The sequence below is a fragment of the Petaurus breviceps genome, unplaced genomic scaffold (assembly GCF_028583685.1).
Source record: "Petaurus breviceps papuanus isolate PSGF00001 unplaced genomic scaffold, PetGlider_PUasm1.0 90849, whole genome shotgun sequence".
NCBI classification, from domain to species: Eukaryota; Metazoa; Chordata; class Mammalia; order Diprotodontia; family Petauridae; genus Petaurus; species Petaurus breviceps.
The window spans coordinates 17,873,040-17,888,571 of NW_027187361.1; the positions used below are offsets into that span (position 1 = coordinate 17,873,040).

General features: G+C 40.6%; 1 protein-coding gene across 1 annotated transcript in view; it reads right to left on the reverse strand.

The window, feature by feature from the left end:
* The window catches only part of NIPA1 (NIPA magnesium transporter 1), a 60,710-nt gene extending 45,640 nt beyond the window's left edge, over positions 1-15,070 (reverse strand). Inside the window, exon 1 of the mRNA XM_069072938.1 lies at positions 14,809-15,070. Coding sequence (XP_068929039.1) covers positions 14,809-14,962 — 154 coding nt within the window. The 5' untranslated portion in view covers positions 14,963-15,070. The remainder of the gene's footprint in view (positions 1-14,808) is intronic.
* Positions 15,071-15,532: the final 462 nt, after the last annotated feature.

Sequence of the window (15,532 nt, forward strand, 5' to 3'; positions counted from 1 at the left end):
TCTCTCTGTCTCTCTGTCTCTCTCTCTCTCTGTCTCTCTCTCTCTCTGTCTCTCTCTCTGTCTCTCTCTCTCTCTCTGTCTCTCTCTCTGTCTCTCTCTCTCTGTCTCTCTCTCTGTCTCTCTCTCTCTCTCTCTCTCTCTCTCTCTCTCCCTCTCTCTCTCTCTCTCTCTCTCTCTCTCTCTCTCTCTCTCTCTCTCTCTCTCTCTCTCTCTCTCTCTCTCTCTCTGTCTCTCTGTCTCTCTCTCTCTTTCCTCTCATGGGTTCAATTATCCCTATTAAGATGACCACCAAGTAAAGATAAAATAATAGTTTGACAGTATATATATATATATATATTTTTCCCTCTAGGTCTTGTCACCCCAGTGCTTTCTAAAATCTATTTTTTAACCTCAATAAAGTTTAAATTTCATGAGGGAAGGTACTATGTCACACATTACTCTCTCTCATCTATGACCTTAAATGGAAAAGATACATAGTGTAGTGGATTTTGGGGTTAGGCTTCACTCAATACATTCAGTCCAGTTATTCACACTCAGGATTAGAATATAATAAGGGATTTTTTTGTTGTTCATTCGTTTCAGTCATGTCTGACTCTTCATGACCCCATTTGGGGTTTTCTTGGCAAAGATACTGGTGTGGTTTGCCATTTTCAACTCTAGCTCATTTTATAGATGAGGAAAAGAGGCAAACGAGGTTAAGTGACTTGCCCAGGGTCACACAGCTAGTTAAGTGTTTGAGGCCATAATTTAAACTCTGAAAGATGAGTGTTCCTGATTCCAGGCCTGTCACTGTATCCACTGTGGCCACCTACTTGCCCCATAATAAGGTACTAGAGGGCCATAAAAATGCAACAAAAACTATATATAGAATGGGATTAAAAAGGATATGGTGCCTGAAGCTTAAATTGATACTAATTCAGATAAAACATCATTCCAAAGACAACAAGGTTAAATCAGAAAGGTAGTAGTTCCTATGATGCAACAACAGTTCAGATAAATACCCTCTCCCCCATGCCAATTCCTTATAAGGTAGGCCTTTTATACTTTAGGTAGTAAGGAAGCCAAACCAAGAAGGCGCAGCCTCCCTGCCCCCTTAAAGAAAACGAGCCCACCCTACACAAAACCAGTGTCATTTCTATTACAAGAGGGGAGACTTAAAAGAGTGGCAGCAAACTCAAAAAGAAATAGGGATCATTAAACCACACATAAGAATCTCTGCTGGTCACATATTGACTTAGAAACCCAAATATTAACACTGTGTTTATTCTATTTTATTTTGTTAACTATTTCCCAATTACATCTTAATCTGGTTCTGACAAGTAACAGCCTCTCCTGGTTTAGTTTTCTAATCAGTAAAATGGGGCTAAATTATATTTAGAGGTATTTTCACAAACCTCAAACTACCATTTAAATATTAGTTGCTGTTGTTATTATTATGTCCACAGCAACAACAAATAATGACAAATTTGAGACTTAGAGAAGTCAGATTATTTTCTTTCTTAGTAGCTAGACAAACAAAGGCCCTTTTCACCCAGGAATCTTTTCACCTCAGATCTACCTGCCAAGGAGTGTTAAATTAAAACTCTGCTCATTGAAGTCACTTTGAACCCTGACTGGATGGCATGCCTGTGTCCACATATAGCTGCCCTTACATGTATGCTACCCTGCCGAGTTTCCTTAATTGCAATCTATCAAGGTCCCTATTTCCTTCTTAACCTGATGACCAGCTTTCTTTGTCTAAACCGGCTCTTTCTGGTCTCTTCTATTCTTGCCTCTTTTTAGAACTCCCTCCACCACCACCCAACCTCTGAAATCATAACTCAAAGTCTTTCTCTTTAAGCCATGCTCTCCTCTCAGACAATACTAACATAGAACCAACAGTATGATCAGTACCATATGGCCAAAGATCCCTCTGCTCCCGCCAGTCTCTCTATGCCCCATGCTGGAACGCTCTCCCTCCTCCATTCCTCCTACTGACCTCCCTGGTTTCCTTTAAGTTCCAACCAAAATCCCACCTTCCCTCTGTTAATTATTTCCTATTTATCCTATATTCACCTTACTTCATATACATTTGTTTTTATGTTGTCTCCCCCCATTAGACTGTAAGTTTTTTGAGGGTAAGGGCTGACCTATTAAATAGTAAGCTTCCTTTTTTATTTTGCTTTGTTTTTTTTTTTGGTAGGGGAAAAGGTAGGGCAGTTGGAATTAAGTGACTTGCCCAAGGTCACATGGTTAGTTTTGTGTTAAGTGTCTAAGGCTAGATTTGAACTCAGGTCCTCCTGACTCCAGGGCTAGTGCTCCATTCACTGCACCATCTAGCCACCCCAATGGAAAGCTTCTTAATGGGAGAAAGCACCAAGCCTGAAGTCAGAAAGACTTATCTTCCTGAGTTCAAATCCAGCCTCATACCCTTACTAAGTTGTGTGATCCTGGGCAAGTCACTTGTAATGACATGCATGAGCAGCTTTCCAGAAGAATGCTACTGTGAACAGCTTTTAAGGTTCTGATTACATGGTATAGTGAACACTCTATTCAGTAACAAATGAGAGCAAAACACTCACAGAGAATCAAGGTACAGCATTCACAATATTACAACTTATCACAAAAAATCACAATATAGTATTCACAACAGTTTATCATTAAAATGGCCACATAGTTTCACCAAAGTGGTCACAATATTTAGAACAAAGAACAATCATCTTAAAGTACAATAGTCAAAGTCAGATTCCACTCATGGGGCACACGAAATTAATTCAATCCGTCACTTATTCAGCAATCAATTCTTAAGTATCATTAATCACTAAGGACAATCATTAGAAAATACACAAACCCTCCACCCCTAGGTCACTAGGACACTCTAATTCCATAATTACTCAGTACCATGGAGAGGTCTTTTCATCTCGCCTTGGAACCTGTTCTCAGATTCCCTGGATCCCCTCCCAGGGTCCCAGATTCTACCTGGATTCACCAGACTGTCACCTGGGTTCAATGGCAGACAGCTTCCAGTTCCTTGTCCAGCTCTCTGGGCAGGTCCTGCTCCACACTGGCATCCACAGGGTCTGGTCCATGGCAGATCCTTCACCATTTCTGCTCCTGTGAATTCAAGGCTCAACGAAGCCACAAACAAAGTCCCTGCATTCTGGTCATGCTTCCTCAGTCCTCTGCAGCTCGTTCAAAAAATCAGCATCACCTTATCCAGCCTGGGGGGGAGGGAGTTCCAGGCTTCTGGGCTCCTGCTCAGAAGAAGCTCCACCACCACAAGTTCTCAGGACTCAGTTCTCCATTCTTCTGTAGCTGCTCTGCCACCAGATGCTGGTCCCAAGAAATTCTGACTGTCCCTTCCTGGGGCTTTTCCTTAGATAAACACAGCTTTAGCTTCCTCTTGCAGCCAACCCCTTCCTGTCACGTCAGGAACAGGGGTTCATACCTTCTGTGTCTTTCACAGAGGTTTGATTAGTTACTAAGTGCTAAGTACCTGCTTACTTGCCAATACAAAAAGGGGTCTTCAAATTCAAATTCCATTACCATCACATCACTAAATCCTGTTTGCCTCAGTTTCCTCATCTATAAAATGAGCTGGAGAAGGAAGTGGCAAACCCTTCCAGTATCTTTGCCAAGAAAACTCCAAACAGGGTCACAAAGAGTTGAACATGACCAAAAAACCCAAATGACTGAACAATAAGCTTCTTGCAGGCAGAAGTGGTTGTGTGCTTCTTTTTGTATGTCCAGGGCTTAGCCCGATGCCTGGCACAATGTTTAATACAATGTTTACCTAGATTAGGTTAGGTTGTTTGTTCTCAAAGACGACCAAAATGACATCACTATGCTAGAATCAAGTTTCAATGTGTTCGACTGTGACTGTGACTGTGACTGAACAGACCAAATAGAGCTCGGAATACTTTGCCCACAGGTCGGACACAAATAGCCCATGTGAACATTTGGGGTGAATTCTTTTGAGCTGTCTCAATTCTGCTTTGCTCAGAGAGCACAGCACCTTCTCTGAGGTGGGCACGCCATGCTGGGCCGTCCTGTGCCAGTGTCTCCCACGTCACACAATCAATTCCAAATGTTTACTTATTGATTGTTGGGTGGGTCTTCAGATGCCATCTAGTCCAACCCCCTCATTTTACAGATAGGGAAACTGAGGTTAAGTGGCTTGCCCAATGTTAGTTACATAAGTGGTAAGCATCAGAGGCAGCCTATGAACCCAGACCCTTCGACTCCAGAGACATCAAACTTTACTAGATCAAGTTGCCTCCAAATGCAGTTATGGTTTAGTACCTCTGGCTTCTGCCTGACTGGACTGGAGATGTGTGTGTGTGTGTGTGTGTGTGTGTGTGTGTGTGTGTGTGTACTTATATGTGTGTATAATTTTTTTGCCATTTTGAAAAAAAAATCTATTTCTTTTTCCTTTATAGTCTGTCTCTCCCACAGTCTCACCCTACAAACAAAACCCTCATAAACACACATAGTCCAGTAAAACAAATGTCCACATTGGTCATGCTTGAAAAATATGTGCCTGTATTTTAAATTCATCATCTCTCTGGCAGGCGGTGAGTAGCATGTTTCACCTTCAGGCTTAAGGTCTTGTGGTTTATCACTGCATTGATCAGAGTTCTAATATCTTTCAAAGTTGTTTTTCTCTACAACTTTGTTGTTATCATATAAACCGTTTTCCAGTTCTGCTCACTTTGCTCTGTATCCGTTCACAAAGGTTTGCTTCAAAGTGGATATACTCATACATCTACATAGTATATTAATATTTGGAATGGGCTGGTTTTTTTTAAATTTCTAATATGGACACCATCTGTAAACATTGGCAGTTTTAAATTTGTGATGATACAATGCTGTGATTTTGTCATTTTACCTCTCAACTTACCCCAACTCCCCAACCAGAATGCTAGCTCATGGTTCTGTTTTTTCCCTTTGTTGGGAAATCTTGGGAAACTAAGCTAAATTTGAGCATAGCGGTTTGAACTGTCAGACAAAGAAGCACTTGTAGAAAACACAAAAGAGATTTGTAGAAATCATGATACCAATTGCCAGGAATGTTGGCACACAAAAATTTTATGCCTAAACATCTAACACTTAGCTATAAATTTATATGAAAATTTGCTTGTAATATGCATTCTCTATTCTGCATATATGCAAATATATCTGGGATTTATACTAATCCTAATGATCATAGAATAGAAAAAGATCCTCCACTCCAACCCAGTGTAACAGAGTGGAGAATAAGAGACTCTGTGTCCTTTATGAATTAATGCCTTTCCTTCAAAAAGGTTTTACACACAAGTTCCATAGTCTTAGCTGAGCCCTCAATAAAAAGTTAAAAAGCAAGAACTTGCTTCCTGATGTTAATAGAGCTAAATATATACTGTAAATATTAGCATTGATTTATAGATACAGGTATTCCACAATTAATGTCGAATTTTGAAAGTCTCTTTACTAGTTGGTTGTATGGAGCTTAGGGCAGCTAGATGGTACAGTAGATAGAGTGCCATGCCTGGAGTAAGGGACTCATCTTCCTGAATTCCAGTGTGGTCTCAAATACTTACTAGTTGTATGACAAGTCACTTCACACTGTTTCCCTTAGTTTCCTCATCTATAAAATGAGCTAGAGAGGAAACGGCAAACCATTCCAGTATCTCTGCCTAGAAAACCCCAAACGGGGTCACAAAGAGTCACACACGACTCAGAAATGACTGAACAATAGAAGGAATTCAGAACTCCTTCCTGCCCCTCAACCCCCAGTAGAATATTATATGTGATGATTAGGCTCTCAGGCCAATACACAAAATCCTATTTTACCCATATTGTAAGTGAACTATTGAAAAAAATTTAAAAAAAAAAATTTTAACCAGACCTGTGATTTCAAGGGTATACAGAGCTCCTGGGGAAAACTTCCTCAACCATCTCTATTGGCCAGAATTACAAGGCCTGTGTCAGAAGTATAAAGAATTAAGTGCTTTGACTTAAAAGGAAGACTTTCTAATCTCTTAGAATGAATGTAAAATGGAGATCCAATTTATAAGTCTTGGTTGAAGGGACGAGAAATATAAAATATTCAAAAGCAAGATTTGCTTTTTCAAAATTACATTTAATTTTTTTTAAAAACAAAAGATCCATCTCTTCCTCCCACCTTTGCACCTCTCCCCTGATTCAGAAAGCAAGAAAAACAAAATGCTTTGTTACAAACACATATAGTCAAACAAAACAAATTGCCACATTTTTTGTTGTTTAGTTGTTTCAGTAACATCTAATGCTTTGTAACCCTATTTGGGGTTTTCTTGGCAAAGTGCCATTTCCTTCTCCAGCTCATTGACAGATGAGGAAATTGAGGGGTAAGTGACTTGTCCAGGGTCATACGTTAGCCATGTCCCACCCCCCAAATCTGTTTTTTTTTCAAAATTTTTTCAAATTCCATTCTGAGCCCCTCACCTCTCTATCATGTTTTATCACGAGACCTCTGGAATCATAGTTGGGCATTGTGTTGATCAGAGTTCCTAAGACTTTCAAAGTTTAATTTTTACAATATTGTTAAGCAAGATTTACTTTGGGTAATTATTGACTAAGCAGCGAAATATGGGTAGTATAGTGAAAAGAACATTGGCTCTGATGTCAGAGCAACTGGGTTCAAATCCTTCCTCTGAGACTTATTACTACCAGTGTGATTTTAAGTAGATTATTTAACCTTCCCAGACCTTAGTTTGTAAAATGAGGGGGGTGGATCAGATGACTTCCAAAAGTCCTTTTCTAGATCAAAGTCTGTGATACCATGAAATAGAAAAATGAATTTAAATGGCAGTTAGGCAAATAGAGTAGTGGTTCTCAAAACTTTTTGGTCTCTAGGCCCCTTTACATTCTTAAAACTATTAAGGTCCCCAAAGAGCTTTTTTTTATAGGGGTTACATCTATCAATATTTACCATCTTAGAAATGAAAGATGAAAATCTTTAAAAATATTTATTCATTTAAAATAATAAATCTACTACAAACATGAATAACATTTTATGAAAAAAATAATTTAATTTTTCAAAACAAAAAAAATTAATGAAAAGATACACTATTTTACATATATTTGCAAATTTCTTTAACGTCCAGCTTAGTAGAAGCCAGTTTGATTCTCATATTTTCTTCTACATTCAATCTGTTGCAATGTTGTTTTTGTTAAAGTGTATGAAGAAACTGTACTTCGAACAGATAAATTGCTGGGAAAGAGTTACTATAATGTCTTAGTATCGTTATGAAAATAGCTTTGATCTTGTGGACACCCCAGGGCTCCATGGATCACACCTTGAGAACTGCTGGTCTAGGTTAAAATTGGAGTTTGTAATCTATTTTCAGTAAAAATAAAATTAAGTTACTATCTGTCTGTAAAGTATATGTCCTACTAGACACAGTCTTATTTAAACCATTTATCTGCTTTTTCGAGCCAATATCTGTAGCAGAAGCTCTTATTTTCCACACACTATTATCTCTTTCTGGAAAGATGATCCACCAGAGCAGGGTGAAACATTTGGAATCCTGTGACATCCTAAAACCCCTTGACAAAAACTAACTGACATAGAGACCTCCTCCTAGCACTGGATAAAGATCAGATGGTATTAGATCTAGCAGCAGCCTTGGATACTGTTACTGTCCAGTCGGTTGTCTGACAAGTTGGAAATTCCTACCAGGGACAAATTAATTTCATTTCAGAAATTCCAGTCTTTCCTCTAAGTAAAGACCTCTAATTAATTGCATTAAGGCTTTAACCATATAATATACAAAAATGTTCTCCTGTGTTAGTCTTCTCACTCCATGACTTCTTTTTTTTTTTAAAGACAGGACCTGTGATTTCACTGGTGTAGGAAGCATCTTTTTTTTTTGAGGGGGGAAGATTGGGCAGTTGGGGTTAAGTGACTTGCCCAAGGTCACACGGCTAGTTGTTTTGTGTTAAGTGTCTGATGCCAAATTTGAACTCCAGTCCTCCTGACTCCAGGGTCAGTGATCTGCCCTGGATCTGCCCACTGTACCATCTAGCCACCTCTAGGAAGCATCTCCTACCAAGGCAGCTAGGCAACTTATTGGTGATATGTGGTCTTAGAGAGTTGCTTCATAATATTGAGAGGTTAAGCCATCTGCATTGGGCCATATAGCCAGATGGGGTCATGAAGAGTCAGACACTATTGAAATGACCAAACAACAACGACAAAATATAGCCAGTAAACTCAAAAGTAGGACTTGAACCCAGGTCTTTCCAGTTCCAAAACCAGCTCTCCATCCGTTAGACCATGTTGCCTCTTATTTTATAGGACCTAACAGTAGACCCAATACCAAGTTCACCTATATTTATAACCACACTCCTCTCATCTGTCTCAACCACATCCCTCAAAACTTTAACTTACGAGATTCAATCGTCCTTTCCGCATTAAACTATCATGTATATTTTTCTGGTGCTATTGTTCCTGTTCTGTCCCATCAACCCTTTATGACTCTTCCTGACTCCATTTTGGCATTTTCGTGGCAGAGATACTGGAGTGGTTTGCCTTTTCCTTCTCCAACTTATTTTACAGATGAGAAGACTGAGGCAAATAGGGTTAAGTGACTTGCACAGGGTCACACAGCTAGTAAGTGTCGGAGGCCAGATTTGAACTCAGGAAGATGAGTCTTCTTCACTCCAGACCTAGCACTCTGTCCATTGCAGTGCCTCGCTTCCTAGGTAGGTAGGTGTACTATCATTATATTTGCTACCTCGGTGAAAGTCTTCAATTCTTAACGTTCGTGTTTCAGGTAAAAGTTTGAAATTCGTAACAACCATCATGGTCACAGTTGAGACCATGCACAATTTTAGGAACTGAAGAATTCTACTGAATTTCTGAGTAACTGACAACATTTACAATGAAGAGGTCTCAATTCTAGAATTTGGTTCCCATAAAGATAAGGGCTTCTTACCCTAAATATGATACAGACTAGAAATTTTTTCTTCAAAAGGAAAATATCAATGCCTTATTATTCAGAGGTTGATTACTCACTCATATTTTTTTTCTCATTAAATATACTTAGTAAATTGAAAATAAATAAATAAAACTACTAGCCGACTTTACTCATCCTTAGAACTAGCCAAAAAAAAAAAAAGAATTAATTCTGAAACTTAATAAGAGGTATTGTTTGGGGTGGCTAGGTGTTGCAATAGAGCACTGGCCCTGGAATCAGGAGGACCTGAGTTCAAATCCGACCTCAGACACTTAACACTTACTAGCTGTGTGACCTTGGGCAAGTCACTTAACCCCTGCCCTCCCCCTCCAAAAAAAATTAAGAAGTGTTGTTTGAATTATCTGCCCATTTTAAATCTTATGTTCTCTCTTCTCTATTAGTACAAATATCAACATTGCTTTAAGCTAATTAGTTTTAAGTGGTGTATGTGTGCCTGAATGGAGGAGTAATCTAGAAGTCAGTACACTTGTCTAACACACGATGTCTTGAAATTAATAAACTGTACAGCTGTGCAAAAAAAGCCCTGCAATGCAGCTGGTCAATTTGAAGTCACATCTAAAACTCTTGCCATCACAAACAAAAGCAAAATTAATGGACAGATATTGTGCAAAGAAAACATGATGGATAATGAAAGAATGAAGAGAGATCCTGAAATGAGAGAGGCAATCTTAGAATCATCATTTGGAGATGGAAGGAGACTTACCTTAGAGCCATCCAAACCCCTGATTTTACTGACAAAAAAAAAAATGAAACTTAGGGATTCAATAATTAGTGCAGGCTCTCACTGTAGTTGACGGCAGACCCTGTCCCTTAACTCCAAATTCAGCATTGTTTCCATTGCAGAAAACTTCTGATACATGTCTGAGCTACAACTCCATTCCTGGGTTCCACATTCAGCTTTTTCCATCCCTGTTTTGTACACAGGATAAAATCCTTTCACTCTGATACAGAACTGTCCACTCTAAGTGAGAAAGCCTCTGTGTCCTGCCTAGAGCACTACTGTCAAATATATTTATGTGTTTAAATGTATTTAAAGATCCCAAAGAAGGCTTTCAGAGGCCATAATTCTAGAAACTAAGAATAGTACACTTACATTCTAGAATCTCGCTAATCAAACTAACTTAATTACTTTTACAATTCATGACTTTGACATAATTGTCTTCCCTTGGCATTTTGTAAAATCTCCATAGAATACTGTTACTAATTCCATGAATTGCCAAAGGCACAGAGGAAAAAAAAAATGACTCTTGGTCAACTTCCATATGGAACTTCTTTTATATCTGAAAGCCTTGGCTTTCTCTCTAGCACTCGGAGTGATGCTGGCAAAGAACCGCGAGTCTCTCCTTTTGGGGTCTGATGGTGGTTTTAGCCCAGAGGAAAATGCAGTGGATTTGTTGAGTTGTTTTTTTTTTTTTTAATTATAAACAAGTCAATAAGAATCACAGAATTTTAGTATTGGAAGGGGCGATAAAAGCTAGTTCATCTATACCTGAAAGATTTCCCACTATCATAATCAATCAATCAATATTTATTAAGCACCCGCCAAGCACTGTGCTAAGCACCAGGGATGCAAAAAGAAGTAAATGGTAGTCTCTGCCCTGAAGGAGCTTAAATGTAACTGGGGAGACAAGAAGCGAACAAGTATATACAAATCAAGCTATATTCAGAACAATGAGGAAGTAACTAACAGAGGGAATAATAACCCAACAAATGATTGTCAAGTCTCCATTGGAAGACCTCTAACCCAGCAGAACTCTCCATTTTTTTTTTGTCTTTTTGGAGGGGGGAGGTCAGGGCAACTGGGGTTAAGTAACTTGCCCAAGGTCACACAGCTAGCAAGTGTTAAGTGTCTGAGGTCATATTTGAACTCAGGTCCTCCTGACTCCAGGGCTGGTGTTCTATTCACTGTGCCACCTAGCTGCCCCAACTCTCTACTTCTTAAGGCAACCTGTTGTACCTTTGGCCACCCCTAATAGTAAGGACATTTTTTCTTGACATTAAGTCTAAATTTCTGTTTTTGCAACTTCCACCCATAACTTTTGGTTCTACTTTCTGGGGTCAAACAGAGCATGTCTAATTCCTCTGCCACAGGACAATGCTTCAAATATTTGAGGTCAGTTATCATGTCTAGTTCCTTCGAATAATCCTCATATAACATGGCCTCAAGGTTCTTCGGATGCTTGGAACTGAACACGATACTCTAGATTTGAGACCTAACGAGAATACTGTAGAACCTCATCTCTTCATTCTTGGAGACAGACTTCTCAGTGCATCGGCTGGTCACATTAGCTTGTATTTACTTATTTATTTTTGGTTTGTTGTTTGCTGTTCAGTCATGTCTGACTCTTTGTGACCCCATTTGGGGTTTTCTTGACAGACATACTGGAGTGGCTTCCTTCTCTTATTCTATAGATGAGGAAACTGAGGCAAACAGGGGTAAGTGACTTACCCAGGGTCACACATCTAGGAAGTGTTTGAGGCTGGATTTGAACTCATGAAGAGGAGTCTTCCTAACTCCAGACCCAGCAATCTATCCACTGTGCCACCTAGCTACCCATTTTTTGGCTGCCACATCACAATGCTGACTCATATTGAACTTTCAGACCACTAAAACCCTCAGAACTTTTTCAAACAAATTCCTAAACTTCTCCCATAGTGCACTTGTGAAATTTTTTTTTTTCACTCAAAGGCTAGACCTTACATTTATCCCTACTGAATTTTATAGTTTTCAGTTTAGCCCAATGCTCTAACCTGTCAAGGACCTTTTCAGTGCCTTACTCATTCAATGAAATAACCATATCTCTCAGTTATATGTCATCAGCAAATTTAATAAGCATACCACCTATACCTTGATTCAAGTCATTGATAAAAACTGCAGCAGATAGAGCTAAAAAAAAAATGGCAGTCTGTTAAACAATGGGTGAGAGAAGTATGTCCCAGTGGTTTTGGGAAAGGATGACAGTAGTTCAGTAATAAGGTGTGAGGAGCCCATTCTGGAGCACAACCTTCAACTCCTGGGATGATACTTAATGAAGCAAAGATAGGCAGACACATGGGGCGGCTAGGTGGCCCAATGAATAGAGCACTGGCCCTGGAGTCAGGAGGACCTGAGTTCAAATCTGATCTCAGAAACTTAATACTTATTAGCCATTTGACCTTGGGCAAGTCACTTAACCCCAACTGCCCTCCCCTCCCCCCTTCAAAAAGAAAAAAAAAGATAGGCAGACACCCCCTTTTCAAACACTATCTGTTCTCCTTTCTTTACATTACCATTACTCTTATAAAAGTAATGGGCATTATATATGGTTGCTCTCAGGAAAGTTTGGGTCTATTTCCCATTGTTTTCTCTTGGGCTTCCCACTAATGTAGAAGTAGAAAAAATGTGTCAAGAAAGCAGTTTTTATTTTTACAAAATTCTCCTGAGGACTACTCAAAAACCTGACTCTTGAGCAGCGTGTCAACCACTTGCTTCAGTTTTAGTAAATCACATTCAAGTCTTATTCTAATGTCATACAGGGATCTGGAGGTGACTCTGGGTTCTCCAAGCATCGCTGCACAAAGAATCCAGGCCCGGCAGTAGACTACATAACTGTTATTTCAAAACCAGACTAGGTAAGAAGTTCATTATCAGAAGCTTGGGCACCAGGTGATGGATTTGACTGGCCACAGAAGCCTACAAAGGAGTGACAGATTACAATCTACATTTATGTAAGAGGTAAACATACCAGTGAAACAGCTGATCCTGAAAGTATTAAATATTAAAGCAGGTAGATTTTATTAATTTAGGACTGGTCTAGCTCAGGCTTCCCCTTAAAGTGGATAGAAGACGATGGTAATTATAATACCTAAGCTTTATGAAGTTCTTCAAAGTTTGCAAAGCAAGTTTTTTACATATATTGTCACCTTTCATCCTCATAGCGAGTTTTATTACTATTCCCATTTTACAGATGAAAAAACCTAGGCTAAGAAACGCTGAGTGACTTGCCCAATTTCTAACAGGAAGTAACCATCTGAGGCAAGATTCAAATTTTCCCAAGTCCAACATTCTATACACTATATCATCTACCTGTCTAGTGGAGTACATATATAAAGTAATATTTCCATCGGTAATGGTGGAATAGAATTGATTTAAATAGGAGACTGCCCAGGAGCTAAGCTTGAGCCAAGAGGCTCAGGATTGTTATTCTACAAAATTAATGGGGATCAGGTATAGGAAAAAGGAGGGCTTGATTTGCAACTCCCAAGGTTAATAATGCATCATCCTGAACTATAAGTTCCAAACTATTGCACCGGCAATATCTCTGCCATTTGTCAAGACGTTACCAGGAACAGGGGGGGCAGGGTTAATATCAGCAAGAGTTGATTTTTAGGAGAGTAAGGGACTGACTTTATAGGTCTGCCTAGAATTCCACCAGCCTTAAGAGCTGAATGGCCATATTCTTTGATATGTTTACAATGAATTGAATGTTTCTAGTTAGGATCTAATCAGTATTATGTCTGTAAGTGCCTCTCTTTCCTAGTGTTTAAGTAACACTAAGATGTCGCTAATTATTTTATCTAATTAATTAATAGTCTGGAGGCTGACTGCAAGAGACAAAAATAAATAAGTTTAAAAGTCTGCTAACAGCCCCAAGCAATTTTGCACAATCTGGGTTTAAGTAAAGGTTTCAAAGTCATTAACATTTCTTTAATGTGAAAGTAGCTAAAACTCTGAAAGTGAAAATAGTTACTTACTTTGCAGGAGATCAAACTTTAAGCAGGACACAGAAACAAAGTGCAGTTGAAATCACCAAAATCATTTCCTTAAATGAAGACTACTGTATGCCATTCTCTCTAATGCTATTCCCCTTCCAGCTTTTGAATGGAAAACTATTATTTTCCACTCTTTGATGCTTTGAAAGCTGATATAGGATAAACTGTGGCTAAAGCACTTAAGAGAATTTCATTTTCAGATAAAGGTTAAATGCTTCCCAATTGAGGATAGGATTATCCAACAGGAAGGGAATAGAAGCATTTTAAAAATGCACTTTTCCTCTCATTTTACATTGGTGGGGGCGGAGGGGGAGGGGTGGGGAAGAGGAGAGGAAAGCAGGTATTGGAACGGACGCAAGAATAACTTCTTTAAGTTTGTCCGAATAGAAGGTTCTGTAGAATGGACATGACCTCTGGAGGTTTCTTCAGTAGTTGGATCGTCCATTCTCCGGTAGCCGGTGTTATTTACGGGTCACGCCAGAGTAGATCACATACCTACATACATACCCAGAGGGATCTAAACTCTCTTTAATTAGTGCTTTAAGTGAAAAAAAAAAACAAATTTTTTTTTAACCTATGCCCAATGCTTCTCCAAAAGCCCCAGCTGTGTACCTGCTAACCGTCTACAAATCTAAAACAAATGAAGACCTCCACCTTGACAGAGACCCTCCCCCAGGACCAGGATAAGGCTGGCTGGGGGCGGGATGGGTAGGGGGAAGTGACTGCGGCCAAAGGACGGAGAGAGGGGTGACAGAAGAGCCTCTCGCTGGAGCAGGACCCACACCCAGGAGCCGAGCGGAGCCCCGCGGCTCTGCAGCAGCTCCCAAGCGCGGCTGGGCGCCGCAGTCCCATTCCTGCCTCGCTCATCTTCCGCAGGGGTGGGCGCTATGGACCACTCAGGCTCCTGGGGAAAGGGTGACAGCATCACCGGAGAGCCATCAGCCACAGAGGACACCGGGGGGGCCAACACGGACCCAAGCGGTCTCGCCGCTCCCCTCCGGGAGCTCTCCTCCGGCCAATGCCCCCACCCGCGTTAGGGCTGCGCGGGGAAGGCGCGCGGGACCCCCCGCGTCCCTACCTCGTCTCTTCGCCCTCACGATGCCTTTCTTCTGCAGCACGAACGTGGACCCGTTCACCAGGCTGGAGACCACAGCCACGCTCAAGCCGAGGGACACGGCGGCGGGGCTGGGGCTGGGCGCCCCCTCCCCGGCCGCGGCCGCCGCAGTCATCATCTTCCTCGCCCAGCGGCTCCCGGAGCTGTCCGGCTCGCGCGCCTGCGCACACCGCTGGGATCACGTAAGAGCCTGGCTGCTGGCTGCCTGGCTGCCTGGCTTCGCTTCTGCTCCGGGTCTTAGCGGCGGCTGGCAGGGAGAAAAGCAGACTTTGGGTCGGAAAGGGAGGGGATGCGGGCAGCCAAGAGAGGAAATAGCGCGCGCCCCCGGTTGGTGTTTTTCCAGGATGCCAGTAATGTCCACTAATTAGTGTTTATGGGATGTAATAATAATAATAATAATAAATAGCTAGCGTTTGTATGGCACTTAAAGATTTGCAAAGTGCTCTGCATAATTTATTTCCTTTGATCCTCATAATAACCCCGGGAGGTAGGTGCTTTTATTACCCCCATTTTACAGATAAGGAAACTGAGGCTACAATACGTTAAATGACGTCCAGCGCTACTTAGCTAATCACTGAGACAGAATTTAGATCTTCCTGGCTCCAAGTCCAGCACTCGACGCGTCTAGTTTACAATCTAAAGAAAAAAAAGAAGATAAACAAGGACCAATGTCATAAAGAGCGGATTC